The following is a 14236-nucleotide window of genomic DNA, read 5'->3' on the forward strand; positions in this document are numbered from 1 at the left end:
AATTGGTCGTTGTGATCAGGGCAGATGTTGGTTTAAATATCCTAAATAGTGAAAGTGAAAAATAATATTGTCCAGTATTTTTATGGCAGATTTTTTCTACAATAAAACCACAACACAAACATTTTACCCTGCATTTCTATTTATGTCGAACTTTATAACAAGCTTGTAGTTTTCTATTTTGGTTTGTACAGTAAAGCCAATGCCACATTTTTTTAAATTATTTTTTTTTTTTTTTTTTTTTACAACAACAACAATAATAACTTTCTTGTATCACCATATATGTAATAATAGAATAGAATAATTTTTTATTGATTTTTATTAATTCCCCCATTGGGAGAAATTTACACGTCACAGCAGCATCCAGAAATATAGAAAGAAAGTACAAGAAAATAACAATAATTACGTAATAAAATAAGTATGTAAATAAATGAATGAAAAATTAAATAATAAAAAAAATCAGTAAAAATGAAGACTTCTTTACCTTTGATTCTTTTTAAAGAAGAAATAGCCGACATCAGATAATAGAAAAAAATTTCAAACACAAACCAGATCCACTTGCAAATGAAGGAAATGATCGTTTTTGCGGTTTTTTCAACTGGGTTCTCTTATTTTGAAATAATTCCAACTGACCGCCGACGTCATCTGGCCGCGCGCTGTGACCGCCGCTAGCTTGACGCAGCAACAACAACTCTGTGAACGGCGTCAGTGACAGTTGGTCTTTTCGTTACTCAGGTGAGTGGTCTCCAAGCCCTCGATGGTTTCGACACTATTTATCACATTTCTCACGTTTGTTGCTTCCATACGAGCGTGGCGTGGCCGGGCGGGCCGGGGGCGGACGAGGCGTTTCTGTCACATGAGGAGGAGGAGGAGAAAGGGGCATTAAAAAACAGAAATATGCTTTTTTTGACAGCTAGCTGTTTTAGCTAGCCTGGTCAGGTAAGGTCGAGTGATACGGCGGCGTTCGTCGCGCAGCTGTCACGGGATGAGCGGGGCTGCTGGCGGCTTATCGGGGGAGTAGAAATAGACATTAATAATAGTGTGTGTGTGTTTTTACCGTGTAGTCAAACCACCACCGCCTCGGTGTGTGTGAGCCAGCAGGGCAGCTCAAAGTGCACAAGGAGTAACCGTTATTGGAGGTGTTTTTGTCGCTGCTAGCTTCGCCATTTGTTTGACCAAACAGCCGCCTCCATGATATCTAACTGTCTGTGTTATCATTGATAGCGCCGCTGGGAAAACCTCCAAGAAAAGCTGGGAGGAAAAAAAAAAAGTGGGAGCCCAGGCCCAGCTGCTCCAAGTCCTCTCCAGGACCGCTCAGCCCTCCTGTGACATGGAGTAATTTTTTTGGAAAGTTTCTTCCCTTCATCGTCCCCCGACAGCCTTGGTGTTTTTAACGCGTTTTTAAAGGAGTTTTACGGCCTGCCACAGTCGGACAGTCATGATGTTGATCGTGGAGGTCCAGAAGAAGGAGTTTAGCTCATGACTGAAGACCATGAAGCGTCCAGGGAAGTGACCTCGGTGGACACCGCAGCCTGAGGGTGCCTCTCAGCGGCACCATGGCATCCAAGGAGAGACTGTATGAAGTGTGGATGCTCTACTGCACCAAGGTAAGGTGTATCCCTGCACACACACACGCTCCCATTACTCCCATTATGGCTGATCTGTCTCCTGTTGAGTAGCCACCGGGTGAAGTCATGGACAGTGTGATGGCATTTCCTCCTCCAGCAACGAGCTTCTTCTCTCATGGCATTTATATTTTGGAAGTATAGGGTTTCTTCTTGTTTTTATAACAGATTAAGCAGTGACAGGCTGCGGTTAGCTCTGACCTGTGCAGACATACAGTTTTAAACCAGCATATTTCCATTATATATATATATTACACTTTCCAGGATGCAAAAGCCTCTGAAGTAGCGTATAAAACATTTTAAAGCACTGCAGTAAAAGGCAGACTAATGAAATTGCTTGTAGATCCTGAAGGATTTATCACTGGGGGACACATTAAGTTTATAAATGAATAATTCATCCACTGAGAACACTCTGTAATGTAATGTCATCTACATCCAGCTTCCCTGTTATATAGGCGCTGACTAAATAATATATAAAATTGAACATAAATTAAGATTTAACACAAGTATGGGTGTTTTTTGACGGCATTACATCATGTTGTGGTGTTGTTTTCACAGTGGAGATGAATGAGTGACACTCGAGTAAAGACAGCAGCCCTTGAGTCAGCTGTTGGCTAGATTTAATTCGGTCTGTGATAAAGCATGCGCCCATCCCGGTGTCCAATCAAAGCGGCCTGCCTGAGCCGCTCCTCACGTGAGCCAGGCTGCAGTTGCACACTTGCTTCCCACAGTAATCCCTCACAAAAACACACGCAGTACGCAGCCCTCTCTAAAGTATTTACCCATTAAAGCAGAGCTGGTGTTCTTATGTTTAGGATATGGCATCGAGTAATCCTCACCCTGAGAGGTAAAAGCGTATGACTGCTGGCACAGATGCAGCATCTAATGCCAGCGTTGTGGGTGTTCGGGGGTCTTAACAGAAGTATTCCGACACAGTTCTGCCTACACACACTTATCACAGTCAGTCGTGAAAATGCCAGCGACTGCTGCAAGCGTACACATTGCATTTGTTCTAGCAGGGCTGTGTATTTGCATTGACCAAGCATTATACTGCAAGGAAGGATAATTTCATTTCATCCTGGATTCGAGCCAAGGTCCACTGGGGCAAGCTTTATAGCTGCATGAGGGACAGCGAGAGGCATTTAAATATATATGTGTAGCTGCCTGTCTCTCCCCGAGCAGCTGAAATGTCAGGTATGGCTGGCGGGCGTCCCTTCACTATACATATGTGTGAGTGAGGGTTGCCAGGATATGCTGTCTTTAAGGAGAAGCAGCAGTCACGTGGCCTAAATCGGATGAGGAATGTATGTGTGTGGGGCTTGTCTGGCCTCTGAGACCAGACCCCCTGTGTCCCAGCGAAGGGTTAATCGTTCCACTGCTGACCTCGGTCCCTTCCTCCCCTCTGCAGCCTCATGTTGTCTCAACCAGCACAACTATTTTCTTATCGTAGTTGTGTGCAAGAAAGTGCAAGTTGTGCATCACACAGTACCTCAACACTGGTGGTCTAGTTACAGTTTGAGATATAGTTCAAGCGATTATGTCCTGGTTATGTTATTTATGCATTCATGTGTTTTACAATTAGTATCCGGGGTGCTCAATGTTCAGATAGTGTTGTCGCTATCTAGGCTATCGAAGCGTAAAACTACATCAAGCACAATCCATAAATTCCTTAAACTGGACTATATATTTCAGCTAGATGACTAAAGTTTTATTCCTTTCCTCATCCTGATGCTGTGCCTCCCTCGTGTCCTCGCCCTGTTTAATGATTGACAACAGTAGAGCCATCAGTGGCTTCTTTTCAGTGTTGGAGGTTAACACTCAAACTGTTGTCTGTAGAGGAGTCGGTCCGATGAGTGTTGTTGACAGTCGGAGCTTTTACAATACAAGCAGCCCTTGGCCGCACCGGAAGAACCAGCTCATCCAGTTCAGTCAGCTCGACATCAGCTGTCGAACTGATAGTTTATCTTTATGTGTCATCGTCATTCACCTGATCGTCAACCGGTTCCAGGCACCGAAGGAGGAAGAGGAAGGGTTTTCACTGAAACAGATGTGCGACTGTTGAATTAAAGGCTTTGGCGTATGACCCTGCGAACATATTTCTGACTGTTTCGAGCCACCAGTGGCAGCTGTCCTGTTGGCAAAAATGATGATGAGGTCAGAAATTGTTGACAGAGCAGCTGTGGCATCAATATCAGTGTTGAGAAGTGAGTAGGAGGCGGTGCGATGTGTGGGGACTGGCGCTGTGCTCACATTGTATGGGAAGTAATGTACTGAGCAGTTCTTTTTGGTTTTTAAGGGCCTATTTAACTTTTCCACCTCTGCCACATGTTCACATTACTGAGTTTTATGTCCAGCATTAAAGGATAACACTGGTGCTTTTGCCGTTGGAAAAAATCCCCTGAAAGAAAAAAACTAATGAATTGTTCACTTATTACTTTCGGATTTGACACAGATGATAAATCTACTATGTAATGAAGCTACGCCGTATATTATTAGGTTCTCTTGTCCTTACATCCTAAAATGTGTTTTAAAATAGAGTTACAATGATTAATTAATTGGTTGTCAACTGATATGTTAATTTAGAGAGTTGATTAAGTGGTTTGGGTGACAGTAAGCTGAATATCTTTGGGCAAAACAAGACATTTGAGGGCATCAACTTGGACTGTAAAAACATTTTTTATTATTTTATTGATCACACAATTAATCATTTACTGAAGGAAATAACTGACAGATTGTTCGACGGTGGAAGTAATTATTAGTTGCAGCCTATTTCAAAGTATTCTTTATCTTTAGAAAGTAGTCGCCGACTTCTGTCTATACTCTGTTTTTGCTTTTAACCTGACAGCAGAATATTCCAACAAATATTTGCTCATGGAGGCACATGCCTGCTTCAAACAGACATATGCAGCATTTAAAGTAGTTTTCCATCATCTAAATGTTTACTAAAGAGTAACTCCACTTCCAGCAGCATTTACACAAGACAACGAGTGCAGCAAGTCTTTGTAATCTTAAATAATCTCGGCTCAGAGGTTTACTGACTGGCTACGGTACCTGAGCTTTTAACCACATGTTCAGAATGAGACTCAAGACTTTCAAATGTTTGTTTACATGAGAGACTTTAACCTGTAAATGAGTCTGTATTGATAAATCTGTACAGAGAACAGGGCTGCAACTACTGTTTGTTTTCACTTTCAATTCATTAGTTTATTACTTTCTAGTTTCATCCATAAAGAAACGGCGACAAATTTTGATCAGTGTTTCCTAAAGCCCAAAATGACATCTTCAAATGTCTTGTTTTTTCCATTACCTCAAAAGATATTCAGTTTGCTGCCATAGAGGAGGAAAGAAACCAGAAAATAAAAAGATTTAAACCAGCTCAATCAAACCAATTAACCACTGGTGATTGATTTAATAGTCGAAAACTCATCGATTAATTGTAGTTGTGAAACATACTAAGTGCTGAAGTGTGTCTGTAATTTAGTTTATGATTATGTTGCTATTGTAAAAAAAGAAAACAACTTAAAATCAGATTTGTTGATAATACGTACAGTGTGTAATGTATTAGCACCTGTTAAATGAATGGCAGGATCATCATCAGTCCCAGAAACTCTTTAGACTCTGTTGAGATGCTTCAAAGTGAGGATTTTGTGTGTTCGTACATATCTGCAGCAATCGTAAGTTCTATATTGTGTGATTTTTACGGTTAAAATGGGATCTGCAGGGGGCTTGACTCCAGCTCACTCCTCTGAGTTGTAGCAGGCTGAGAGGTCACAGACAACAGCTAAGGCCGTTACGTAACCAGCGATCTTCTTAGTTGCCAGAGCGTCGTCCCTTAGCAGCGGTAACCAGCGAAGCCACGCCGCTGCTGCAGTGCCTTTCCTCTTCCACCAGTATATTATCCAGAGGGGGGTTGTCAGAGCAAGTGGAGGGTTTAGCAGACTTTCTGAATAATGCCAGTTATGCTCCTAAAGCCTTTGTCTGCTGCAGAAAAGCCTTTTTAATTCCCAACCGCGGGGAACATGCCTCAACAGCCAGGGGCATCATTTCACCCCTCAGTGGCTTTAAAGTTGAGTCCAGCATCTTAATTCTAAGAGAAATCCTCACCGCTTCTCAGCTGTCCACAAATCAGGGATTTCTGGTTCAGACTCACAGAACCGTCATCCCACCTTTCCCTGCCTGGTGGTGAGTCGCCTTTTGACTGGATTGGAGAAAGCGGCAGTGATTTGCATAAACCCCTGCACTTATGGGAGGCTGCATATAGAGAGAGGATTGGAGGAAGGGGGGCGGGAACGATGTGGGGACGAGAGAAACGGGTCGGGAAATCAAACTGGAAGTGATGGTGGAGGAGGAGAAAGTGCCGCGGTTTCACATATTTGCTCAAGTAGATTACTCAGGTCGTTTTCCGGCTTTGCTGCTTGTTTGCTTGTTGCAGTATAATCTCTGTCGCCACACACACACACACACACACACACACAAGTGCACACCACGCTACACACAGGCTCACACACTCAGGCACGAGTTTACTGTATCTGCTGGTATGCGAAGTTTGTTCCCTCAGGCTAGCCTTCTTCCTCACTGTTGGAGTCGTGCTTCTCATTTTGCTCGCATATCTCTGCACTAACACTGATGTCACAAACACAGTGGATCAGACGTGTCTCATGTGGTCCTGACCCCTCCCACCAGCCTCTATAAATACACCTCTGTCAGCGACGTCATGGCCGGAGGGGTTGTCACTGATTGATGGGGAGTGATGTTGGCCTGTGAGGGGGCAGAAGCAGAAAGACCACAGCCGGCTCTTAAACCTACAGGGAGGAGACCTTTAAACATTGCGGTTACAGTGATTCCATGCCACTTCCACCAAACCAGGTCACCGTCAGCCTCCCAAAACCGAGCAGGCAGGCAGCCGCCCGACCAGCTGGCAGACCACGCCTGTCTGGAAGGTTGGAGCGCTTGCTGAGCTGCAGACTGTGTAGCTGCACTGCGTAGGAGCATGTGGCAGCTGATAGCAGATCAATAAAGTAATCAGGTTTAAATTACTCTTTGGAAAAAAGCTTCTCCTTTACAAATATGCAACGAAGGCTGTTGGTGTGAGTTAGCAAAGATAGTAATGGAATATTTACCTTGTTTTATTGCAGTCGCCGTTTTTATTTGTGTGTTTGAAATGTGTTGAATTTGGTTTTGAAGTAGATTGTTTTTTATTTATTTTTGTAGCTCGTTCGCAAACTGGGCTGTTAGGTGGCTCGGTGGTTAGCACCGTCGCCTCGCTGCAAGAAGGTTGCCGGTACGCGTCCCGGTGAGGATCTTTCTGCGTGGAGTCTCCATGTTCTCCCCGTGCAGCGTGGGTTCTCTCGGGGTTAATTGGTGATTGTAAATTGTCTGTAGGTGTGAATGTGAGTGTGCTTGGTTGTCTGTCTCTAAGTGTAGCCCTGTGATAGACTGGTTACCTGTCCAGGTGAACCTGCCTTCACCCTGAGTCAGCTGGGATAGACTCCAGCCCCCCATGACCCTAGTGAGGATTAAGCGGTTTATAGATGATGGATGGATGTTCACAAACTTATATTTCACCAAAATGCATTGTAGGGACCCTCACAGTGTAACAAAGAAAATATGTGTGCTTGGTTTCCCATAAAACATTTACAACGCTGAAAAAACGTCGCATTAAATGCATCTGTGTTTATCTTGTTTGCTATCACCGACTGTTGATCAGTAAAACAATGTGGAATCAACACCTATAATATGCTTCCTCATACGGGTGCATGACACAAACGAAATGGGAACACTTTGTCGTCCTGCAAGTCGTCAGTTACTCCACAACTTTAGCTTCTTCCATACACAGATGTGTTGCTGAGTGTAACAGAGCGACCATGAAATACCGTAAGCACCAAAAAAGTAAAGCTGCTGCGACCAGTGTTTGATTGAACTAGAATCAAGCACTAAATCCCAGATATGTGCAGATTCCAGCCTTTCAGGTGTCTGGATTTGATGCTTTACTTTACCTATGGTGGTAAATTAAATGTTTTTGGGTGGTGGACTTTTGTTTGCATAAATGAAGCTCTCTAAATGCTTCAGCTGTAGGGAACTATGTCGGGCCTTTTCTTTGGTTGTTGACAGTATGACGCGCTGTCACCTTGCAACAAGAAGGGCAGAGTTTGCATGTTCGCTGTGCGCCTACGTAGGTTTCCTCCCACAGCCCAATAGCGTGCATGGCAGGTTCATTTGTGATTCTAAATTGGCTGTAGGTATGTGGACTGTGAGTGTGTGTGGCTTGGTCTGTCTGTCAGTCCTCCAGACCTGTCCAAGGTGTATCCACCAGTTGCCTGCCTTCTGCTGATTGTTTTTAATAGTTTTGTCTGTGAAACCTAAAAAACAATGAGGGGAAAATGCTCCTCACAACTTTGCAAAGCCACATGATGCCTTCCACAGTGTTGTTTTTCTTGGTCGATGTTCACAATCTGAGGTAGCTGGAGAAAGAAATACGACAAAGAGGAGCCAAAACAGGAGCCAATTAATTTTCTTTTGATTGATTCACATTCTTGGACGTCATCGCTTGCGTGAGAGTAAACGAGGGCCGTCGGTGGATCCTGATGCTCGATCAGCGCTTCCACCCAGAGCAACCCGACCCTCCCACCGATCTGTTCGTCAATAGAGGTCTCAATTTCAAGAATGAAGCGCATTGATCTGTAACGCTGGCGACCTTGTTATCTTCACAGAGGTCAACCTAAACAGATCTGTAGGAATGTGATGTAGTAGCCTGGCACCCAGCCGAACGTGATAATGGAGCCCACTGGAGAGCCACGTGAGCCGCTCATGGGAATTGTTTGTATGCACACTGGGACACAAGATGATTGTGAGAGTTGGGACAAGGTGACTGTTATTAAGTTAGGGCTTCTAGTTGTACATCATTGTGTGTGTGTGTGTGTGTGTGGCAGGCCGGTGATGAAGGCCAAGGATAAACAGAGCCATGTAGAGCAGGGTGTGTCCCCGCCTGCCACAGTCCAAACCCTCAATGGGCATCTGTGCTCCCAAGCTGCTGCCTAAAAGAGGACATTCTTTCACACACACACTCTCACACACACACACACACACACACATTCATTCAGTGGCTGCTGCGAGCAAGCCCAGTCACTTGAGAGGGAAGCTACTGGCTTAAATCATCATCTTCAGATTTTCTAGCAGTGGCATTCGCTCACACACAAAGACAATAGAGTGTTTGTCACCGAAGGTAAAGAACAGCGTCGGCAGCATCCAGTAATAAACGTTTTCTCTCTGTGCTGTCAGTGATTTATGCGGTTAAGGTGAGATGTTCTCCCAGCAGAGCACATTGCTACTGTGGATTATTCTGTTCTGACGTCCGTCTCCTTCTTTTCTTCGTTCTGTTTCCCTGGTTCTCTGACACACACACACACACACACACACACACACACACACACACACACACACACAAGCCAGCGTCGCAGGATTGTTCTGATGACTTCACTAGGAATTACACAGCGCTGGCTTCCTGTTCCGTTCTGGCTGATTCCCACTCTGACACGCAGACAGAAGCAGTCAGCCTCCCTCTCAGCCCCTCTCCCACTCTGTAGACAGATGGCGGTGCTATCCTGAGAAAACCCAAGTTTTTCCAGTCACTGTCTGTGTTTTTTTTTCTTCTTAGTTTTAAGCTATAATCTGCAAGCTATTTTATGTCATGATTGCAAATACTGTGAATTAGCCCATGAGTTGTCTGCGGTCCTTTGATCCTGTTTCAGTCCGTCTCCAGTTGGTATCATGGGATGTTCTCAGGGGTTTAGCACATGATAGGAAGTCACAGCAGTGGTGGAAGAAGGTGACAAGACAATAAAATACATTAAAGCGGAGATCCATCCATCCATTATGTATACACTGCTTAGCGACAGACAACCAAGCACACTCACATTCACACCTACGGATATTTTAGAGTCACCAATTAACCTCAACATGTTTCTGGACTGTGGGAGGAAGCCGGAGAACCCGGAGAGAACCCACGCTGCACGGGGAGAACATGGAGACTCCACTGCAGAGAGATCCCAGGTGTTCTTCTAGCTGCGAGGCAACGGTGCTAACCGCCGAGCCACCTTGCAGCCCCTAAAGCAGATCTTATTCTGAAAATTGTAGTTGTAAGGGGAGTGAATCTGCATCAGAAGAAAGAAAAAAATATTTTAAAAAAGCCCTTTGGAACATTTGTTGAAGGCGTCCAAAATAGTTTTTTTCCTTGGATGGTGTTCAGATCTGGTTTTGCACTCACCAAACAGCAGCTGATTTAAATGACCAAACAAATTAGTTGTGTTTCCTTTGGTGGTTGAAACGATTGCAAGAGTGCCTGCTGAAGAAGTTGCACAGTGTGCTTAAGTTTATTTTGCCCCACTTTACTTCTCACATCCTGGGATGGCATTATTGCATGTGCACAATATTGAAGCTAGAACTTTCCATCGTGCAGCCTTAATAGTGTAAAATGTCAGCGCTGGTCGTCTTAGCCTTAATGTACATTTTGTAGAGCAGAAGCTTTAATCACTGCAGCACTTCAACATTTATGCACATGATCCTTGTGCAGCCACAGCCTCGTAGCTCTCACACGTTCTCCGCTCTGTTGGATGGATTGTCATAACATTTACTGCAGACACTTCTCCACAGAGTGAATCATAAAGTTCTAACAAGCACCTGCGTTTTCTTCCAGCTCCATCAACGTGTCACAGGCTCCCGCTACGTTATTATCTTAATTAATGGCTAACAAAACGACCGCTGGTCAAGCAACACCGAATGCACTTCAATAAACAGCCTATTGTTATTGTAATCTGCCCTGATCACCTCCTCAGCCCTCCTTGACCTAGATCGCACACTCACACCCTCCATATGGCTCAAAGTCCCAATGACAGGCTCCGCTGGGGGGGTTGTGAGCTCGTGATTACTCCTGTATGAGGAATTCAAAACTGCATTCCATGTGCTGCACACGCTGCTGATTGGTTTCATGGGATGGACTTTGGATTTTGTGAATAAAAAAAAACAGTTAATAGATCAATAAGGAAATAAATGGAAGGTTAATCAAAACTATGAGTCATTGCTGGTATCAGTCCTGCTTTATGCAGAACAGCTCTGCCTGGAAATGTTGTTTCTGCAGCACACGCCCTCCTATTATGTTCAGTATTAGGAGATTACATGCATAATAAAATTCCAGTATGCGTTGCTTTTAGGCATTTGTTCTCAGTGTCCCCAGTTCACATTCTTAGGTGGTGATGGTTTGATTACATAAATGAAAATTAAATGGTATTTACAGTCTAAAGTGTTGAGTGTTGGAGTGACTCGTTTCTGTTCCACCTGTCAGTTATTGTAATAATGACGAGACGCGATACTGTTGTTCTCCATGTGTATTGCATAAGAGTTAAAGCTCATAGTCTCAGCACTAAACAACAGGTAGGGTATTGTGGGAGTATTCTCAGTAAATTAACACATCGTTACAGTTCTTATGTGTAGTAGTTTTGTGTTTCTGTGTTTGTTCCTGCGGCTGAGCCGAGCCACTCCTCCCCCCCGGCTGATGTTGCCACCCCGTCCTCCTCTGGGCATTTTTCCAGGAATTTAGGAAATGCCGATCAGCCGACTCCTAGACACTCGGTCTTAGAATGCGGCCCGACCCGTTTTCCACTGCAACAGGTGCATGCTTTAGCTTCCGCGCCCTCGGAGGAAGATAAGATCCATGCCCACACCCACCTGAGACATTCCTGTTCTCATGTGTTTAGCGTGCTTTGTTAGCAGCCCAACGTCTCCGTCTTTACATAATATGCAGAATAGCCTGCATATCTTGTCACTTTTCTTTCATTGTTGCTTCAGGACATGAAGCTGAATGTCTGAGGTTTAAGCGTTTAAGTCCTTGAAGCAATGAAAACATTTCCTCGAGCGTTTGAAAGATCTGCTGTCACTATAGTTCTGAATTACAGAGAGACGAAAAAAGTTTGTGGCTTATTGTTGTCTGGGAGTGGAAGTCACAGAGGGATCTTTTACACACATGCACTGATCATGCAACAACAACAGCGCTACACAACAATACATTCAATCAAACTGCAGACAAGGCTTGTCAGCTACCAGACATTCATTTATTTTAAGCTTGACGGCGTTTGTCAACAAAGGCAACTAAACGTATTGTCTCATGTTTTTATGTCCTCACTCTCACCTCTCTCTGATTCTCACTTCTACATCTATACTTCTCTTCGCTCTACCTATTTCCTTTCTCAGAGGGATCCAGACTACTTGAAGCTATGGCTGGAGATTTTCATCAGCTCCTATGAGCGATGCCTCGATGTGGACTTTGAAAAGCCACCTTCAAGGTAACTCGTTGTAAACTGTGATTATAATCACTTGAAGCTCACGATGACTGTTTTTCCTGCACAGGGGGAATTCTGGTGACCCCTAAAGAGTGTCAAAACTACGGGCAAATCAGAAGACATTAGAATAAAAACTACATTTATATTTTTTACCAATTTTCTTGGTTGAGGTTTTATTTTTTTGTCAAGCACAAAAGACGATTTGGTTTATCAAATGGTCAAAATAGATAAAATAAGGTCTTCAGGCAGACTGGTCATGATCACCGTCACAACCAAAAGCCCCATTCTGATCCCAGAAATACCCTGTTTGACAATAACAAACATATTTCTACATTTATTTTAGAAAGCAGTATTTAAAACTGTTATCAGAAGTCACATTGAGTCCTGAATTCTTATCCCGTTTAACCAAAACTAACCGGAAATATAAAATAGTTTATCCCAAGAAGACTAAGAAATGGGTGGATGGGTTGAATTGTCATTTTTCTAAATTTACTCACTACTTAAAGATTATTTTTTGGGTATTTTTTATCATTTATCCTTCGCTTTCAGTCAAAAAAGCGACAGATATATGTATTAATATATATATAGTATTTGGCTGACAATGTAATCTTTTACCCATTATTTTTAACTATTTGTTCCAGCCTCCCCTCCACATGCACTTATAACAGATGTGTTACTGTGTTGATTTAATGCCCTATTGTTATTTAATCCTGCGCAGTAACCCGTCACCCTCCGTCTGCCTGTAATCACATAATTTCCCCGACCTCCCAATCACACGTACTAATACACCACTTCAGTTTTCTAGGTCGTCAGGAGTGGGTTCTCGTATGCGTCATCCACAGCATGACCACACACTTCCACAGCGCAAAAACCCAAAATAGCACAGCCACAACAGATGCTTTTGTGTGGAGCGGCTACACGTTGTGATGCTCTGATTTGGGATGACACCTGAGAATATGCTGCAGATTAACGCGAGAGACCCTCAGTGCTCATCTGAAAGCCCGCATCCAGTGTTTGACAGTGGAAACTGGTTTGATGTCTCGGCTGCGCTGCCAGTTGTGATCACATAAACATCGGCTAGAACAGCTAGAACCCTTATAGCTGAGGGAGGGCCGTGTGAAAGGGTGGTGGAGGAACATGGGTGGTTAAATCTGATTGGTTGTGTTATTTCCCTTTTCTGCTCTTTCTTTGACTCATTCTCTCCCATCCTCGTCTGCTTTTCCCTCCTCCCTCCGCTGTCACTTTGTCTTCTCTCCATTTTCCTCCCCGCCGTCCTCGTTTCATCTTCTTCCCTTCTTCCTCTGCAGCTGCCACATCTGTCCCGCTTTCCCACCGACGCTCACTGCATGGGTTTTGGCTGCGCTCGCTCTCTCTCTCTCTGTGTCTCTCTCATATGCACACATGCAGTTTTTGCTCAGAGTGAATGCCTGAATGCACCAGGCATGTGTGATTGAGTGAATGCAGATGGTGGTCCTTCAGATGAACTTGCCCTTGTGTATGCTACAGCAGTGCCTCCATTATAAACACCCGGAATATTCCCTTCACCACATTTGGCACAAACCTCCTGAGTAAGCCTGCCATATAAGCATCACATAGAGATTGCTAATGATCCTGCTTTGTGGTTGCTCCTGTGTCTGCAGGCCAGAGGAGGTTCCCCCGGTGTTAACGCTCCTCCCCGACAACATCCTGCAGGTTTTGCGCCACCAGCTGCTGCAGTGCGTCCAGAAAGCCTCCGATGGCCTGGAGCCTGAGCAGCAGAACCTGGCACTGCTGCTGCTGAAGTTCCTCATCATCATCTGCAGGTCTGGACAGGAAACACATATATTGAGAAGATATGTTTTGTTTTTTATACCCTAATGGAAAAGATGCACCAGTACAAATGATGGATGAGTTGATTTGTCTTGTGTGTGTTTGGATGCTTCTGAAAGGAACCTGTCCAACGTGGAGGAGATTGGAACTTGCTCTTACATCAATCACATCATCACCATGACAACACTCTACATTCAGCAGGTCTGACTCTCACCCTTTTTTTTTTTCTGTAAACAATAAGCACACATTTTTGAAGTTAAAATGTTATCCATCGTCTGAGTAACACGTGTAACAGCAGCTGTGTGAAGTCGGTCTCTCTGTGCGCTTACAGCTGAAGAGCAAGACCAAAGAGAAGGAGATGGCAGACCAGAGTCAGGCGGAGGAGTTTGTCCGTCACGCGCTGGCTTTCTGCGAGAGCCTCTACGACCCGTACCGCAACTGGAGGCATCGAACGTGCGGGTAACTACATCCAGC

General features: G+C 44.2%; 1 protein-coding gene across 1 annotated transcript in view; it reads left to right on the forward strand.

Annotated features, from left to right (window-relative positions):
* The first annotated feature begins 657 nt into the window (after positions 1 to 657).
* The window catches only part of nbeal1 (neurobeachin-like 1), a 50346-nt gene continuing 36767 nt past the window's right edge, over positions 658 to 14236 (forward strand). Inside the window, exons 1-6 of the mRNA XM_008283140.1 lie at positions 658 to 732; positions 1222 to 1604; positions 11865 to 11956; positions 13594 to 13755; positions 13882 to 13963; positions 14094 to 14221. Of these exons, the coding sequence (XP_008281362.1) occupies positions 1554 to 1604; positions 11865 to 11956; positions 13594 to 13755; positions 13882 to 13963; positions 14094 to 14221 (515 nt within the window). The 5' untranslated portion in view covers positions 658 to 732; positions 1222 to 1553. The remainder of the gene's footprint in view (positions 733 to 1221; positions 1605 to 11864; positions 11957 to 13593; positions 13756 to 13881; positions 13964 to 14093; positions 14222 to 14236) is intronic.

This window comes from Stegastes partitus, unplaced genomic scaffold (assembly GCF_000690725.1).
Source record: "Stegastes partitus isolate 25-593 unplaced genomic scaffold, Stegastes_partitus-1.0.2 Scaffold298, whole genome shotgun sequence".
Classification (NCBI taxonomy): domain Eukaryota; kingdom Metazoa; phylum Chordata; class Actinopteri; family Pomacentridae; genus Stegastes; species Stegastes partitus.